Source organism: Nerophis lumbriciformis, linkage group LG13, assembly GCF_033978685.3.
Source record: "Nerophis lumbriciformis linkage group LG13, RoL_Nlum_v2.1, whole genome shotgun sequence".
Taxonomy (NCBI): Eukaryota; Metazoa; Chordata; class Actinopteri; order Syngnathiformes; family Syngnathidae; genus Nerophis; species Nerophis lumbriciformis.
Window position 1 is genome coordinate 31,813,584 of NC_084560.2, and position 20,504 is coordinate 31,834,087.

Below are 20,504 nucleotides of genomic sequence, written 5' to 3' on the forward strand. Positions count from 1 at the left end.
TACCGCCCCTCAAGTAGAGAACATCGACGATAAAGTTCGCAACTTTTGGTCGCTGATTAAAAAGCCTTGCCTGTACCGGAAGGAGCAGACGAGTAGCGTGACGTCACAGGTTGTGGAGCTCCTCACATCTGCACATTGTTTACAATCATGGCCACCAGCAGCAAGAGTGATTCGGACCGAGAAAGCGACGATTTCTCCATTAATTTGAGCGAGGATGAAAGATTTGTGGATGAGAAAAGTGAGAGTGAAGGACTAGAGGGCAGTGGGAGCGATTCAGATAGGGAAGATGCTGTGAGAGGCGGGTGGGACCTGATATTCAGCTGGGAATGACTAAAACAGTAAATAAACACAAAACATATATATACTCTATTAGCCACAACCAGGCTTATATTTAATATGCCACAAATTAATCCCACATAACAAACACCTCCCCCCTCCCGTCCATATAACCCGCCAATACAACTCAAACACCTGCACAACACACTCAATCCCACAGCCCAAAGTACCGTTCACCTCCCCAAAGTTCATACAGCACATATATTTCCCCAAAGTCCCCAAAGTTACGTACGTGACATGCACATAGCGGCACGCACGTACGGGCAAGCGATCAAATGTTTGGAAGCCGCAGCTGCATGCGTACTCACGGTACCGCATCTGCGCATCCAACTCAAAGTCCTCCTGGTAAGAGTCTCTGTTGTCCCAGTTCTCCACAGGCCAATGGTAAAGCTTGACTGTCATCTTTCGGGAATGTAAACAATGAAACACCGGCTGTGTTTGTGTTGCTGCAGCCGGCCGCAATACACCGCTTCCCAACTACAGCTTTCTTCTTTGCTGTCTTCATTGTTCATTGAACAAATTGCAAAATATTCACCAACACAGATGTCCAGAATACTGTGGAATTTTGCGATGAAAACAGACGACTTAATAGCTGGCCACCATGCTGTCCCAAAATGTCCTCCACAATCCGTGACGTCACGCGCTGACGTCATCATACCGAGACGTTTTCAGCAGGATATTTCGCGCAAAATTTAAAATTGCACTTTAATAAGCTATCCCGGCCGTATTGGCATGTGTTGCAATGTTAAGATTTCATCATTGATATATAAACTATCAGACTGCGTGGTCGGTAGTAGTGGGTTTCAGTAGGCCTTTAAAGTAACATTCTTTACTGGCATTGAAGTGTAAAAAAACAAAACATTAATTTTGCCCTTATAATACTGAAAATAATCTGTTCCAGTGTCAAACTGTGGCCATCATAAACCTTTATTAGCTGTACTTAAAGTGAAATGGTAACATTCTTAACCACATTCCAGTGTACAAATAAACATTGATTGTGGACTCATAATAACCAATCAATCAATCTTTATTTATATAGCCCTAAATCACAAGTGTCTCAAAGGGCTGCACAAGCCACAACGACATCCTAACGGTATTAATCTGTTCCAGTCTCAAACCGTGGCCGATATAAACCTTTATTAGCTGTACGTAAAGTAAAATTGTAACATTTTTAACCACGTTAGTGTAAAAAATACATTAATTGTGGATTTATAATAATCGGAACAATCTGTTCCAGTGTCAAACTGTGGCCATCATAAAACCTTTATTAGCTGTACGTAAAGTAAAATTGTAACATTTTTAACCACGTTAGTGTAAAAAATACATTAATTGTGGATTTATAATAATCGGAACAATCTGTTCCAGTGTCAAACTGTGGCCATCATAAAACCTTTATTAGCTGTACTTAAAGTAACATTGTCACATTTTTTACTGGCATTGAAGTGTAAAAAAAAAATAACATTAATTTTTCCCCTATAATACTGAAAATAATCTGTTCCAGTGTCAAACTGTGGCCATCATAAACCTTTATTAGCTGTACTTAAAGTTAGATGGTAACATTCTTAACCACATTCTAGTGTACAAATAAACATTGATTGTGGGCTCATAATAACGGGAATAATCTGTTCCAGTGTCAAACTGTGGCCGATATAAACCTTTATTAGCTGTACGTAAAGTAAAATTGTAACATTCTTTACCACATTCCAGTGTAAAAAGTAATAATAGTTGTGGACTCATAATAATGGGAATATCTGTTCTAGTGTCAAACTGTGGCCGACATAAACCTTTAGTAGCTGTACTGTAAAGCCAATGCTTAAATAAATTAAAAAAATAACATTCTTGTTGTGAAAAGTTTGAAAACAAGTTGACCACTAATTATTAAAAATTAAAAAACAGATTGTGGACTCATAACTGAAATAGAAATATTTGGTTACAGTGTCAAACTGGCCACATCAAGACAAAGTCTTGACGTAACATTTTAACATTAGCTGCCGTACAAGTGTAAAAAGAAGTTAACCACTAACCATTCAAAGTTGAAAACACAAAGTGAATGTTCAGAAAGGTTAACCAATTTAAATGTGTAAAAAAAAAAAACAGTCCACCTGAACTTTGACGGCAAGTGATACAGCGACAATGTTGGTTTCCATCCAATATCAAATAAATATATGGCCGGTATTGCCAATACCAATACTGATACCAATACTTTGTATTAAAAATGTTTCAATATCATTGAATGATCTTCTGATTTTTGATTTTAATTGAATAATAAAAACGGGACAATATATATTTTAAGCCAGGGGTGGCAAAGTTGTTTTCATCGAGGGCCGCCTCGCAGTTTTGGCTACCTGCAGAGGACCGAATGCAACAGTGAATAATATATGAATATTCATGTTTCATTGCCTCATGACATAAATAAACAATTGCATTGAAATATTGCATTTTCTTACCTACAAACTGATGGCTAACTTGATCTGAAATCATAAGTCAAGGTGATGAGCAGTAATTATTTTTAGATTTACTTCAACATTTTGCAATAACAATATATTTGTTGCATGATCAGATAAAATATTAAAGTTGAAACGATGTGCAATTTCACTAGACGCCTAAAACAATGTGGCGGGCCGTGAGTTTCAGGCAAACAAAAACATTTGATTGTATTATAACAATATCAACAACATGACGAAACACACACATACTTTTGTGAACGTAAACACTGAAGACTGAATAAATATAGATTTCATCACGCTACTATTGACCGATGCTGGTAGCGTTGATATTATCTTATCGGCAAAAGTAGCCTATTTATCCTATTGTATTAGTGACTTGTTTGTCTGGTTGTCATCCAAGTGTAAAAAGAAGCTAAGCACAAAAAAAGAGCAAAAACAACTTAGTTTACCTTTGAAGCACCTCACTGCTTTGAACGACCGTATTCTTCTCTTAAAGGGGAACTGCTCTTTTTTTTTTTTTTTTGCTTATCATTCACAATCCTTTTGTAAGACATGAACACATATGTTTTTTCTTATAATTATGCATTCTAAATAGAAAATAAACCCTGGCATAAGTCAGCTAACAATGGAGCCAAGGGGAGTCGCTCTATAAAACACCTATCCTATACACCTGTGAAACACTCTAAAAAACAATATTTTATAGACATGCTGTAAGAATATATGTGATGCAGTAACAGACACATTCATAATAACATGTAATATTTACATATTTTGCTCGTTTTAAGCATACGGCGCCGCGTTAATTTCACAGATGAAAGTTCGCTTTTCCCTTCAACAACGACACTACTAATCATGGCAGACTTCAAGAGAGCCGACAGAGACTACTTTGGTACTAATAATGATCCAGAACAGTGGTTCTTAACCTTGTTGGAGGTGCTGAACCCCACCAGTTTCATATGCGCATTCACCGAACCCTTCTTTAGTGAAAAATAAAATGTTTTTTTTTTTTAATTCAAGACGAAGTTATATGTTTTTGGTAACACTTTAGTATGGGGAACATATTCTAAGTAACAAAGACTTAATTTAGAGTTTTTTGGACACTAGGAGAACATATTCTAAGTAACAAAGACTTCATTTAGAGTTATTTGGTTAGGGTTAGGGCCAGGGTTAGAGTTATAATAAGGCCATGCCGAATAAGGCATTATTAAGTACTTAATAATGACTAGTTAAGAGCCAATATGTTACTAATTTGCATGTTAATAAGCAACTAATTAATGGTGAATATGTTCCCCATTCTAAAGTGTTACCGTGTTTTTTTACTGGTGCACAAAATGAACCGTGCATGAACATCACCTTGTTCAAAGAACAAAACCAACACAGTGCATAAACTCCCAACAAATTACACACCTGCAAATCAGTCTGACTTCTGCTGTTGCCGTATCCGTAATGCGCCGATAGGGAGAAGTTTTTATTTACACGATGAGTCGGGTGTGTCTTGACCTATGCCGAACCCTTGAGCCCGACTCACCGAACCCCTAGGGTTCGATCGAACCCAGGTTAAGAACCACTGATCCAGAACCTTATATTTTTGAGCCTGAATACAAGGAGGATGACCAACAAGTTTTAGAAGAAACAGATCCAGCTTCAGTGAAACTATAAGCATCATTCAGCAGTATTAAGTGCTGAACAAAATATACAAACTACGAACATTATAAAACAATCACCTACTGTACTAAGTCTGCTCTCACTGTGATGCCGACTGATAGGTGGTTCATATCTTCCCGATAAGATGAAGAACTAATCATATAATCGTCACGCAGGTTAAAAAAAAAAAAAGTGCCGCAAACTACAGTCTTTTTGTATCTTTCTTGCCATCTTCGGTAAGTTGACCAACTTCTCGGCTTATGGCCACATCCTTCTACTATCCAGGTGAGAGGCATGATTTATAAATTAGAATTACCTTTCACCAACTCAGAGACAAAGCAGCTCAATATGTCAATACAGCACCATAAGCTAGTTAGCTCTCTAAAAGTTATAACAATATTGCTAATATTTTGTTGATATTCAGGCCACGAGATGTAAACGGAGTATTGTTGGCGCTTTTTGGATGTTTTTAATTCAGAGTACTCCATTATCTGCATTGGTAGCCACCTCGTACTTAGAATGCATAAAAAGAAAGAAAGACATATATACTGTATGTATTGTTGTCTTACATAGGGATTGTGAACATGTGTGAACCCCCCCCCCAAAAAAAGTGCAGTTCCCTTTGAAGCACGCTTTAGCAGAGGAACAAGCTAAAGAAAAAGCACACACTAAGCAGGGAGCACCTGGTAAAGTGCTTGCAGGATTAGGAAGTACGGTAGTTGAGTTGGTTACATGTGTTCAGGTCAGCATTGTCGCTCTGGAACACTTCTTCTTCTTCTGGAAGAGGATGATGATGATGTTATGCGTGTGTGTGTGTGTGTGTGTGTGTGTGTGTGTGTGTGTGTGTGTGTGTGTGTGTGTGTGTGTGTGTGTGTGTGTGTGTGTGTGATGGCGGGCACTAAATCTGCAGAGAGGACTTGGCAGTTTGCTCCTTCTTCCCCTCCCGCTTCATTGCTTCGGTCCTACCAAAATCCTATTTCACGGTGCCAAGCGCGGGCTCCCTGGGATCTCGGCGGCTCCCATCTCCAGACGCAGGTTTTTAAGCCGCTCTCCTGGCACCACGGAGAGGTGGAGGCATGTGACGCACATCCAACACAGACACCTTTTTTTTTGTTTTGTTTCATTTAAATCTCCGAGCGAGTTGGCAAGCACGCGGCGTGGTGTGCACTCACCCACGCCCAACCCCGCCCCCTCCCTCCCTGCCACGCTCTGTGACCTTTGACACCAGGGCAGGCAAGCGTCACGGCTTCCTTCCGAGTTGTTAACATTTTTTTTTGATTAATGAATAATCATCAGAGAAAATAAGATACGCCTAATTTATTTCCCCTGTCACACAGCACGCATTAACGCTTCTCCAATTACACATAATCAAAGCAATTAATTAACTGCCAAATTACCTGAAGCCACTCCACCATCAGTCTCATTATGGCACAGCTGTAGGGACGACGACTGCAGGCTGGGTGTGTTTTGGCACAGCGGCCGCTAGATGATGCTGTTTGACTATAATTATAACTGCTTCCTCAGGCCAGTTGTTGGAGCGTTGCAGTGACTAAATAAATAATAAATAAACAGCCTAAATGTGTTCAGTCATCCTTTCAGGTGTCACCTTTTCCTAAATAAAAAAAATATCAGTTCAAACACGGTTTCTTCTTGCCTTTCTATGCTGGCCAAGATTGCCGGAAATATCGTAAATGCCGCAAAAAGAACCCCAAACTTCAGTTTTTACTGTTTTGTTTATTAACATCTTCTTAATGAATCCCTGCACCTGAGTAAATTAACGCCACACCTCAAATGTCAACACCTTGCTCCCCCATCCCAATAAACGCCACAAGTGACCTTTATAGTGTGTCATAGAGCAGACATGGCATCTGTAAAGCTGAAGTTTACAGTGGAGTTTACGGAGAACATGCTGTTGCACTTTTTTAAAGAGTCGTAACAATCAAAGAGTTGGATGTAGCGTTATGATGAATATAATTTGTAGCTTTAAAAGCGCTGTCCAGAAATATGCTTTTTTCTCAAACAAAATATTATAAAATATATAGAATAGTTCATATTCAATTTTTTTGTGGAAAATGAATACAAATCAATGCAATCAATTAAAAGTCAATTAAAATGTGTATATATTTTAATTTGTGGAAAAAATATTGGTGTGTAGCAAATATTCTTTTAACTGTTTATGTGGATTAAAAAATATTATAAACATACCTATTTATTCATCCACCCATCCATTTTTTATTGATTGTCTCTTTTGGGGCCGCAGGGGTTGCTAGAGCCTATCCTGTGTGTGTGTGTGTGTGTGTGTGTGTGTGTGTGTGTGTGTGTGTGTGTGTGTGTGTGTGTGTGTGTGTGTGTGTGTGTACGTATATATAAAGTAAATGTATAAACATATACACACATATAGATGAATAACTAATGTATATACATATAGATTTACATATGTATCTGTATATATGTATACATATGTATATGTGTGTATATGTACATTTACACATTATGAATATACATGTATATATGTATATTTTTTGTGTATATATACTTTATGTATATATAGGTATATGTATATATACTTTTATATATATATATATATACATACACACGTGTATGTATGCTGTATGTATACATATGTGTGTATATACACGTGTATGTATATTTATATATATACAGTACATACTGTATTTCAATCAACATTATTCAAAAATAATTTAAAAAAATTATATATCTATACAAATATACATCTAGTGACTACATGTTTGTGTATAATTTATTTTATTTATTGGATTTTGCCAATTTGAAAAAATACTCTAAACATGCCTACTATAGAATAGAAGTGTATTTATTATTTTAGTGCAGTCCCTTTATTGTGGAAATGTTTTTAAAAATACAGATGTAGAATAATACACACTACATTGTACTTATTTTATATGCATTTTTTTATTGAGTGTCTTTTTCGTGAAAATAAAATACTACATAAATGCATTTATACAAATAAAGGCCTCTCCTGTAATATAAGATGTGTTGTACTGTCTGCAGTTACGTAATAAAAAAAACCCTGGCCACTATATGAGCTTGGAAATACAGTAATCATCTTTGCAGAATAAGATTTTGATGCACCTGCACACTAAAAATAATCGTGTTATGTTGATTACAGAATGAGCACAGTGCAAATATGATTCATGTTATATAGAAGATAACTAATAAATATGCATCAGTGTCCATCATTACCATAGATGACAGTGACATAAAGTACTTAATTCTCGCTTCACCATCTGTCCATGCAGGAGGAAGACTCCTCATTAGACTCCATAAGGTGCCCTGAGGGCCCTCAATAGAAGGTAAACAACAGTATCATGCATTAGAGCGTCAGAGAGTCCTCTATGCTGCTTCCTATGCATTATTGATCATGTCTGCACTAATTGAAAGACATTTTAGGCCAGCAAATGAAATGAGCGGTGCAGACTTCACACTCGGCCACCTGACTCACTTGGGAAGACGGAGGTGGGGCTAATTTTAGCATGTTCTGTGCATTGAGGGGCAGCCGGTCCAACAATGTCACATGACTCAGGGTTGCTGCATTACACAGAGTTACACAATATCCTCACTGTACATGTCTGCTAACCCAATGATTGGTTTCAAAGGGTTGCCAGTTAAAGTCCTGCTGCTCATCATGGTCACTAATTCAACTTGACATGTGTGACCATGAAGCGTGACAACATGACATGGAAGCAAAAGAACAATAGTTACAACACAACAAGCTACTTTGCTGCACTGCTACATCACACGAGTGTACATGTGTTTATACCATGCATGTGTTCTCTATGTATGTGCAACATTAAGGATCCATGCAGGATATGAAAGCTGTTTAAATGTCAATTTTGGTAGAAACATTTCTCATTTTCAAATACTTCAAAACCTTATTTATGCTACATATGGACTCAAAATATTAGAAACAGCTATTGCAGTACAGAAGTACACTATTGCCAAAAAAACATCACAATGATAAACATTTTGTCAATATAATACAAAACTCACTTTTTTTTTCTTCGTAAATACATACATTTTTGATACTACTATTGTGTTGGAGCGAGGTGTACCTAATAATGTGTCCAGTAAATCCAAGACACTAAAAACTATAGGAGTTGATGTGTAGTTGTTACATCTCGGATGTAAAAAAAAAGACCATATAAGACGACCCCTCTTTTTTGTACTTTTTTTTATAATATTTAAAACATATGTATTATTGACAAAAGAGAATGTGTTCATATTATTTTAATAAAATTGTTTTATTATTGTCACCTAAAGCAGTGGTCCCCAACCTTTCTGTAACTGCGGACCGGTCAACGCTTGAAAATTTGTCCCACAGACCGGGGGTGTGGGGGGGGGGGGGGGGGGGGGGGATTATGGTATTTTTTTGTAAAAAAAAAATTTGTCATAAAAAAATACAATCATGTGTGCTTACGGACTGTATCCCTGCTGACTGTATTGATCTATATTGATATATAATGCAGGAACCAGAAATATTAATAACAGAAAGAAACAACCCTTTTGTGTGAATGAGTGTGAATGGGGGAGGGAGGTTTTTTGGGTTGGTGCACTAATTGTAAGTGTATCTTGTGTTTTTTATGTTGATTTAATAAAAAAATATATATATATATTATATATATATTTTAATTTCTTGTGCGGCCCGGTACCAATCGATCCTCGGACCGGTACCGGGCCGCGGCATGGTGGTTGGGGACCACTGACCTAAAGGACGTAATATATCAATATTTTAATATTAAAACATTAACAACAAATCCCAAAATGTTTTTTCTTCATTAAGAAACCAAATGACAGTGGAATGGAATATTTTTTCATAGTGAAACATACCCCCCAAAATATTTTCCTTTGTACTGTATATACTATTTGACTGTCGTTTTAATTTTAAAAAAGTAACACTTGTATTCATATTTGTTTTTATTCTTGAATAACTGAAGTAACTTATTTTTATTATTTATTTTTTTAAATTATTTTTGTTTCCATCTGTCTTAACAATAATGTGCACAAACTGCACATCCTTGACGTAAAACGACATACAAATATAGGACGATCTTTTTTTTTCCAGAAACTATAAAAAAAATATTTATTATTGACAAACGAGAATAATAAGTACATAATAATGTGTAATTGTTTTATAAATACACTGTAATATAAATATATACTTTATATATTTCGTCTGAGGCAGGAGACGCACCCAGTACGCATGCGCGTCCCAGTTATCTGACGACTCCCGTGTGCGTTGGTGAGTGTGGATTCCATCGAGTGGGCCAAGGCTGCAGAAACGGCTCGACCACAACACCAGCCACAGTAGCAGCAGCAGCAACACCGACACCCACTGTGGACTTTTCCCCGCTGGACCGCGCTCGTGTTTAAAAAAAGGACCGTCTCGCTAGGAGGACACATTTGTCCCGGCATGTAGCTGGCGGCAACGTGGGCGACACGAGAGTGGGGGGCGACCGAGCAGCAGATTGTGTGCGGGATGCCGTGAAAATCACTACAGCCCACTGAGGAACATCGCGGACACGGCGGTGGTGGTGGTGGTGGTGGATGATGAAGACGATGACGATGATGGACAAGAGCGAGGAGATCCACGCAAGGTAGCGTCCGAGAAGACAGCTGAGCGGTTTTAGTGGAGGATGGATCTCAGCCGGCTCCGGAACATCATCAGCAGATATGTAAGCGACCCCCATCTCACACACACACACACACACACACACACACACACGTACACACGTGCAACACTACATCAAAGCATTAAATTGTTAAAGGCCTGCATGCTGTTCCTGCATGTTTCATTAAATATGTCCACCTATTGACTTGAATGTCCCACTACCACGCACACACACACACAACTATGGCTGCTGAATGTGTGCAATTGGAAATGAAACTTGGCTGGCCCACTTTTAAGTTGCTTAGTGGGAGCAACAACTTGCATGCAAAACAAAGCACGCTCACGGGACACTTCATTAGGTACACCACCTATTGAGAAATCCAACACTTAAAAGGACACAGTGATGATAATATTCATATACAACATATACAGTATGTGTGTGGTTCTGACAGCATTGGACTGTTGTTTTGTTATTGCTGTTGATTGTTGCTGATTCGGAGTTCGACCAAAGTTTTAGGGGAAAATCCGCCTCTAAAGTGGTACAGAAAATTGTTTTTTCTAATAAATGCACATCACTGACATTGAAATTGCCCTTTTAACATTTTATGCACTAATTTTAAAAAGTGTGGAGGCAGTGCAGAAACTATAGTTACACTTATTAAACTACTAATCAAAAATAGGTCTGAATGTTTTATAGTTTTTACAGCAGTGAACCTTTTCTTTTACACTACTACCTACTACAACCTACTCAGTGGCCTAGTGGTTAGAGCAGTGGTTCTTAACCTGGGTTCGATCGAACCCTAGGGGTTTGGTGAGTCGGTTTCACGGCCACGGAGGTCAAGACACACCTGACTCATTGTGTAAATAAAAACTTCTCCCTATTGGATACCCTCAAACAACGTTCCCTCTAATTTTCCACATTCGTGAGCAAACGCAAATACTCCTTGAGTATTCAGTGGAGCACATGTGAGCACACCTGTCCCAAACCTGACTAAATAACAAATTAAATGTTTTATTATTATAATCAAATGACAGCTGTCATTTCCATGAGATTATTTTCTAATATAAGTGTTTTGGCCCACTTACAACGACATTAACAAAAAATATTGTTTTTCATGAGCTGTGTACTAGTATTGTATGTCTGGGTGGAAAACGAAGAAAAGGAACAGACTTTGCTGTGAAAATAAATAAATCATTTTATTTGATCATTTATCATTTAAAATGACATGAGAGTGGCACTTGCCAAGGTGAAGCCACGCATATCTGAACTGGTCTCTCAAAGGCAACAGCAGAAGTCAGACTGATTTGCAGGTGTGTCATTTGTTGTGAGTTCATGCACTGTGTTGGTTTTGTTCTTTGAACAAGGTGATGTTCATGCACTGTTCATTTTGTGCACCAGTAAAAAAAACATAACTTTGCCTTAAATTTGAAAAAAAAACATTTTATTTTTCACTAAAGAAGGGTTCGGTGAATGCGCATATGAAACTGGTGGAGTTCGGTACCTCCAACAAGGTTAAGAACCACTGGGTTAGAGTGTCGGTAGGTTGTGAGTTCAAACCCCGGCCGAGTCATACCAAAGACTATAAAAATGGGACCCATTACCTCCCTGCTTGGCACTCAGCATCAAGGGTTGGAATTGGGGGTTAAGTCACCAAAAATGATTCCCGGGCTCGGCCACCACTGCTGCTCACTGCTCCCCTCACCTGCCAGGGGGTGACCAAGGGGATGGGTCAGATGCAGAGGACAAATTTCACCACACTTACTGTGTGTGTGTGACAATCATTGGTACTTTAACTTTAAAGGCCTACTGAAATGCGATTTTCCTTTTTAAACGGGGATAGCAGGTCCATTCTATGTGTCATACTTGATCATTTCGCGATATTGCCATATTTTTGCTGAAAGGATTTAGTATAGAACATCGACGATAAAGTTCGCAACTTTTGGTCGCTGATAAAAAAGCCTTGCCTGTACCGGAAGTAGCAGACGAGTAGCGTGACGTCACAGGTTGTGGAGCTCCTCACATCCGCACATTGTTTACAATCATAGCCACCAGCAGCGATAGCGATTCGGACCGAGAAAGCGACGATTTCCCCATTAATTTGAGCGAGGATGAAAGATTCGTGGATGAGGAAAGTGAGAGTGAAGGACTAGAGGGCAGTGGGAGCGATTCAGATAGGGAAGATGCTGTGAGAGGCGGGTGGGACCTGATATTCAGCTGGGAATGACTAAAACAGTAAATAAACACAAGACATATATATACTCTATTAGCCACAACACAACCAGGCTTTTATTTAATATGCCACAAATTAATCCCGCATAACAAACACCTCTCCCCTTCCGTCCATATAACCCGCCAATACAACTCAAACACCTGCACAACACACCCAATCCCACAGCCCAAAGTACCGTTCACCTCCCCAAAGTTCATACAGCACATATATTTCCCCAAAGTCCCCAAAGTTACGTACGTGACATGCACATAGCGGCACGCACTTACGGGCAAGCGATGAAATGTTTGGAACCCGCAGCTGCATGCGTACTCACGGTACCCCATCTGTGCATCCAACTCAAAGTCCTCCTGGTAAGAGTCTCTGTTGTCCCAGTTCTCCACAGGCCAATGGTAAAGCTTGACTGTCATCTTCCGTATGTAAACAATGAAACACCGGCTGTGTTATCCAGCACAATAGTCAAGGGGTGCATTCTACGGCGGGGGTGCGTTATCCGGTACAACACCTGCCGCAATACACCGCTTCCCACCTACAGCTTTCTTCTTTGCTGTCTCCATTGTTCATTGAACAAATTGCAAAAGATTCACCAACACAGATGTCCAGAATACTGTGGAATTTTGCGATAAAAACAGACGACTTAATAGCTGGCCACCATGCTGTCCCAAAATGTCCTCTACAATCCGTGACGTCACGCGCTGACGTCATCATACCAAGACGTTTTCAGCAGGATATTTCGCGCGAAATTTAAAATTGCACTTTAGTAAGCTAACCCGGCCGTATTGGCATGTGTTGCAATGTTAAGATTTCATCATTGATATATAAACTATCAGACTGCGTGGTCGGTAGTAGTGGGTTTCAGTAGGCCTTTAACTTAACTTAACACTTGTGTAAGCCACATATGTACTTCTTGGGTCAGTCGACTGTTAAGAATGTCTATTTGTTTTTTACTTCTTGCTAACCGCAACGATTAACTTCGCTTTACACTTAAAGTTGAACTGCACTTTTTTGAAATTTTGCCTCTTATTCACAATCTTTATGCGTGACAAGAACATGTCTTCTTTTTTTTTTTTTTTTAACACATTCTAACTCGTAAATAAAAGTCTGCAGACAGTGGAGCAAATTGGAGCCATTGCGTCTGTCGCGTTTATTCCGACTTTAAAACCCAATAAAACCAACAATACTCAATTTACATGCTGTCACCTGGATATTAATCAAGTATTAGCGATATCGTTATTACAAGCGCGAACGCTAGGGACCTACATTTAGCGGCGCAGATAGGTTGATTGGCAACACTAAATTGGCACTATGTGAGTGTGAATGTTGTCTGTCTATCTGTGTTGGCCCTGTGATGAAGTGGCGACTTGTCCAGGGTGTACCCCGCCTTCCGTCCGAATGCAGCTGAGATAGACTCCAGCACCCCCCGCGACCCCAAAAAAGGGACAAGCGATAGAAAATGGATGGATGACCAGAGAGAGGCAACTTCCTTATGCTGCTGCTTTGACATCATCAGCTGGTGAGCTGCTGCATTGCCTCTGAGCTCATGAAAGTTATTTCTAGATGATAAGTAATTAAAGTTAAAGTACCACTAATCGTCCCACACACACACACTAGGTGTGGTGAAATGACCCTCTGCATTTGACCCATCCCCATGTTCACCCCCTAGGAGGTGAGGGGAGCAGTGAGCAGCAGCGGTGGCCTGCCTTTTACCTTGTTAGTAAAATGATGTGGACATAAACTGAGAAGTGGGTAAACTATGACTGCCAATTTAGACCTGGAGATGACGAGAAAGACACGAAAAGACGCTGGTTTGCACCCACCCTTTTTTTAACCCTTCGCTAGGATTAAGAGTCATTCTTCATCTAAACGGGAATAAATCCCGTTTTTTTGCCTCGATTGCCAAGATACTTGTGGCGGTGGGTGCGGTTTTAAGGGTGTGGTCAATATGACGCCATAACATTATTTGCTATGATGCCTATATTTTCTTTAAAAAAGGCAAAAAAGTATATACTCTTTCTGTTATTATTAATTATAGTATTAACATGTATTTTTTCTTTCACAATATTGTTTTGCTCTATTTTTCAATAGTTGCTGCTTATTGCACAAAAAAAAAAATTCCAGAGATTTTTCCAATCTGTTTAGTTACTCTTTATTTAAAACGGCTGGCAACACATCTATTTCTAGTCTTATTGTAGTCCTGTGTTTAGAGATTATTTACTTCTATCGCTTCATGTCTGCGACGTAAAGCGAGCCTGACGTCACTCTTGCTTCACGCTGCTGCGAGCCATCCTCTGCTTAAAAGCCGTCAGTGTCATCTTAAATGTTGAATCTGGGATATATTAAAGTACGTCCACATCGCGGACATGCTGCCTCCGATCCAGACAACCCCATGCATACGGCTTATGTCATCACAACATCCGGTTTCGGCAGCACTGTTCCGATGATTGGACAAATTATCGGTGCATCACTATAGGCCTGGGCCGATAACACATTTTGCTTGACAATATATTTACCAACAATTTATTGCCGATAAACGATATTGTTGCCATGATTTTTATGAGACCAATTAATGATAATACATAATAATAATGCATGTATATCCTTTCAAATGCAATACACTTGTATTTCTTCTGTATTTTAACATTGCAATTTAAATCAAAACGTTTAAATCTCCAAGATTAAAACAAACAAAGAATAACAATGCAATATACGTTGTTAGCAAAATTTTGCACTTACATTAAAACAAACAAAACATTTATTGAATATCTCAAGGAAGGGATGGGGGGCTCAAATATACACAACCATAACTATGCCACATCAATATGGAATGCACTCTCAACAGGTGTAAAAGAAAGTGCATCTCTATCCTCCTTCAGAACCGCACTAAAACACTACCTCCAGGCAACTACAACCCTAGCCTAACCCCCTCCCCCCACCACATCCTACCTCCCCAGATTGTACATAATCAAATGTAAATAATCAAATGTATTTCTAGTTCTTATGCTATCTGAACTCACTATGTTCACTGCTCGCTGTACATATCCTACCAAGTCAGACCTACACTGTTTCAATGCCCATTTCTCAGATGATATAATTGTTGATGACTGAAGTGCTGATATCAACCAAACCTAACCCCGCTCCAACCCCCTCCACATCTCAGCCCCCGGATTGTAAATAATGTAAATAATTCAATGTATATACTCTGATGATTAACTCGTGTGATGACTGTATTATGCTGATAGTATATATTTGTACCATAAATTGATTAACGTGGACCCCGACTTAAACAAGTTGAAAAACTTATTCGGGTGTTACCATTTAGTGGTCAATTGTACGGAATATGTACTGAACTGTGCAATCTACTAATAAAAGTTTCAATCAATCAATAAATCAATAAATAAAATAGCTAAATAAAGTATTGACAAACAAAGTTGCACTTCAATATTGAACATGTAGGCAGATGTTGAGTAACTGACAATCAAGTTAGGACCTTCTTAAACAAAAGTGCAAAGTAACAATATATACACTACAGTTTGAACAGACAGTTAAAGTCCCAACGATAGTCACACACACACACGAAAATGTGTGAATGTGGTGAAATTATCCTCTGCATTTGACCCATCCCCATGATCACCCCCTGGGAGGTGAGGGGAGCAGTGAGCATTATGTCTCTGTCAAAAACGAGAAAACGTAACCCTTTTGAATACTTTTTACCTCCGTTTCTGGACATGACAAAGGAGGTATTTGATACCGAGAAGAGTTCACATGTTTTGTTTTTTGTTCAATCCCAGAAAGACTGTGGCTTAAAGTTAAATCCTGGCTTTGTAGATACACTGAGACGAAGTCTAAGCTCATTGTGTTTTTGAAACTGCACCAATTTCCTCAGACTTTTAAGAAAATTGAAGTGTTTTGTCCGGAGGATTATTTTTGATTTGTACCTTTTTCAGAATGTGCTTGTTTTCAGAAAACAACCTGGAGTTGTCTTTATTTTTAAGTTATCATGGCATGATTTTACCATTCCCGCCCACTTGGGAATAGATTTTCCTCCATGCGGCCCCTGAGCTAAAATGAGTTTTGGCACCCCTGGTTTAGGGCCTTATTGATGCGTTCTACAGGGAGGGTGCTCCCTATAAGTGGTAATGTGGGGCGCACTGAGCAGCACATGGTTAATAGTGTCTTTGCATGGTCTGCGACCTTTTGAACATGACCTTAAAGTGTCTCAGGTGCTTCTGGTAGATAATTATGTTTGTGTGGGTGCGTAGGGTGCACTTATTTATCATCTTGACTTTTCTCAGCCTGTACAAGTTTGCCTTGTGCCAGATGCTGCAGCAGAGCTCCTAATGAAGGGCTATCAGAAGCACACAAGCAGAGAAAGAGAGCGCGAGAAAGAGAGGTTGCGTCATTGAAGCCTCTCACCTCATCTGTCACCTCGTTTTTTGCATCCCGGCTGCAACATTACAGAGTCGACAGCGTATGAATCATTAATTCAATTATCCAGATATTGACTTGAGTAGGGACGTAAGGGGGATGATATATGTTTACTTGGCCCACAAACGTCCCATTAACCCTGCATTATTTCCAGCAGCCGCTCCTTTAACGAGGCTGCGCGGGCTGAAGACAGGCATCTTGCGCTCTCTTCATGCTAATTAACGTGCTATGCGCAGCTTTTTTTGTACAAGTTGGGCACCTAATGCAAACATTGCAGTCGGAAAGGATCAGTAAATTGCTTATCGAGTCGTAAATACGGGTAAAATGTTATGTTTATTCATCATTTGTTTGTTCTGCTGACATTTTTGTGTTTGTACCGTTATTGTAGTTATGGGTTTTACGATTGTTAAGGGGTTTGTTATGGGTTTGAAGATTGCCATAGTATATTTACACAAAATATGGGCCTGCCGACCACGAGTTTTAGACCACTGCTCATTGTGCAATACTTCATATCATCATTGTGTGTTTAATTTTGATTTACAGCGATTAACTTCATGTTTAGCTCTGTTTTACCTAGGCCTGGGCGATATGGCCTAATAATAAAATCTCCAATTTTTTTCACCAAAAATCTATTTACGATTACGAAGAACCCATTGACTACAAATGACATTTTTCATTTATTTGATTAAAAACTAGTAGTTTGAAATGACCCTGCATCTTACTCTTAGCAAATTCTAATTTGAATAATGTTCTATTTACCAGATATTAACTTGTACTTTTTTATGGAATCATTTTCAAAACACTAAACTAAGAGCATCCTCTATGAAGCAATACTTTTGAATAAAATACTTCTTTTAACAAAAATGTAGCATTGCACATTGCGTGCAAATAGATAATAATCTCCAACATTGAGATTGTTCATGTGAAAATCTAAAACCTCTGTCTTGAATAAGATACTTCTGTCAATAAAAATGTAGTATTATACATTGTATGCAAAAAGTAAAACAAACTACTATAATAGTTTTAGTAAGTGTAGGGGTGTGTTTGTGTATGTGTGTGTGTGTGTGTGTGTGTGTGTGTGTGTGTGTGTGTGTGTGTGTGTGTGTGTGTGTGTGTGTGTGTGTGTGTGTGTTTGTGTGTGTGTGTATATATATATATATATATATATATATATATATATATATATATATATATATATATTTAGGGGTGAAACGGTATTGTAGATATTGCGATTTCAAAGTCTTCACAATAATGCCATGACGGTATCAAACAAAAACTTGGTGTGTAGTTTTTTTCTCGTGCTTTTGTGCTGGCCGGGTCAGAAAATACACCAACTCTCCCAGAATCCTTCGCGCAGCGCGGGTCCAACAAGGTGGGGGCGTAGAACTGGATATCTAACTTTTTTTTGTATTTAGGCTATTAAATGTCCCACTAATAACACATTTTATAAGACCACATTGAACACATAATAAGTAACTGACCTTTGTCAGATGCTCTTAATTAGTAATTGTGAGCATCTAGCAAAGGTTATTATTCAGTTACTCCGTAATTATTAATAATATTGTTAATAAATACTCAGTAATGATTAATTACTGAGTAAAACTTGAATGTGTCATAATACAGAAGAGTTGTCCGACTGTTTTTGTGGCCGTGAACGCAATCTCTGGCTGAGCCAAGTGTGAGGATCTTTCAATACTCAATACCACATTTGTTTGTTTTGGTGTGATCACAGCAGAAAGTGACCAGTGTTGTTAGATAGTATGTTGTTGCTGATGTTGTGTGGGCGTAGTTACGGCCGACAGTAATCAGTTTTCCTCAATAAAATGATTGTTGTTGCACTGCACCTCCTTCTCCTTCTCCTTAAACTTCTCAGCTGATGTTGTCATTGTTTTTATCTGTTGTGAGCACTTGTTGAAAATGGTACAGAATAATTGATGTTTATTTTCTGTAGAGTTTAAGTTGGATTTGGATTTTCCCTTCGCGGAGGACAAGAGAGCAGTGCGCAATTGCTTAGGCATGCACCTTTGAGGGAACATTGGTGTGGATCAAACCATTTTTTCAGAAGGGGCCAAGGGGGTTATTGAAATGATTAAATTTATAAAATTTTATGACAGGGGTGTCAAATGTACAGCCCGAGGGCCGGATCAGGCCCGCAAACAGGTTTTATCCAGCCTGCGGAATGAGTTTGCTAAGTATAAAAATGTACCTAAAATTTTTGAATGAAAGAAACAGCTGTTTTAAATGTGTCCACAGGATGTCGCAATAGCAATTCTTTGTATCTTTGTAGATGATGCTACATATGTACAAAATAAACCACAAGATGTTATCAGTACATCAGTCGAGGACAATTATCAAACTACATAAATAACATCCTGTAATTTGATTTTGATATAATTTTTTTATCTTGATATATTGAAAATTAACACCAATGAGTTGGCTGACATAATTTATTCAGAAAATATAAATAACGACAAATAAAGTACATATACTATTAACCGCAACAGGTAATTGTAAAAAAACAACAACAACATTATGATTTGTACAATTTCAAATGTGCTTGTTCTTTTTTTAAACGAACTGAAGTTGTGTTTATTTTTTAGTTATCGTGCCACGATTTTACCAGTCCGGCCCACTTGGGAGTAGATTTTTTTCCATGTGGCCCCCGATCTAAAATGAGTTTGAGACCCCTGTTGTATGACTTGTCTTTGTTTTAATTCAGATTCATTCATATGAATATTATTATTGTCCGGCCGCAAACGGCGCCCAGTAAAGGATGGTGCAGCAATATTGTTTTCTCGGTGGAAATTGGGAGAAATTTGTGAGAATGGTGACCAAGGGGTATTGACATTCGGGTTGGCAAGTAAGGTTAACATTAGCCATGTTTTGAATCTCCGCTAAAGGATTAAGGGGGCGAGTGAGGGCTGCAACAAAAAACTCAAATGTATTGATTAGGGACGCATACCTGCCAACTTTTGAAATCAGAAAAACCTAGTAGCCAGGGTCCAGGGGCCACAGGCCCCGGTAGGTTTAGGACAAAGTCCTGGTGGGGGGTTCAGGCCCCGACGCAAAAGGATTATTAGCATTCAGACAGGTTAAAATGTTGCTAAAACCATCACTTTTCTATCAGTCACAGTGACTTTTCAAAACAAAATTATTACAACAAAAATCATATGGGTTGATTGACATGTTTATTCTGTAAGCTAACTTCAATAGTTTGAAATTATTTTGACAGTTAATGCCAGTTATCCTGTCAACCTTTCACAAGACTTCAATTTGTTAATTGAAAGTATAAACAGTATAAACACTTTTTACAGTAAACAAATGGTAAAACAGTACTAAACAATTCCATTAAAAAAAAATTGGTGTCATTATTAACTTTCTGTCCAAGCTTGTATAATCTACTGCCTTGTTCAATTGTAAAAAATATTCTGTGCCTAAAATTCACATTTCTATCACAATTATCATACTGTAAACATGGTAAGCTAACTTCATTAAAATTAATAGTCCTGTCAATAGCATGGAATTACAATTCAAATGTAGTTTTTTTGTAAGCCTTTCAAAAGAATTCAAAATATGAAAAATTAATGAAAATTAATTTAAGCCATCAGACACTTGAAAAGTGGCACATCACATCTCTAATGTAATCATTTTAACTTTTCAACAGAAATAGCACTGCAAAAATATTAAGGACATACTTCTGTATTTTGGTAGTTATGCTGTCAACATTTAACAAGATTTCTTCAACTTGGACTTGAAAGCATAAATAGTATAAACACT

The 20,504-nt window shown here is 38.3% G+C and overlaps 1 protein-coding gene across 5 annotated transcripts in view; it reads left to right on the plus strand.

Moving 5' to 3' along the window:
- The first annotated feature begins 9,680 nt into the window (after positions 1-9,680).
- The window catches only part of LOC133613585 (phospholipid-transporting ATPase IH-like), an 80,024-nt gene continuing 69,200 nt past the window's right edge, over positions 9,681-20,504 (plus strand). For all 5 annotated transcript variants that reach the window (XM_061971236.2, XM_061971234.2, XM_061971237.2 and 2 more), the window contains exon 1: positions 9,681-10,138. In XM_061971236.2, coding sequence (XP_061827220.2) covers positions 10,100-10,138 — 39 coding nt within the window. In that variant the 5' untranslated portion in view covers positions 9,681-10,099. The remainder of the gene's footprint in view (positions 10,139-20,504) is intronic.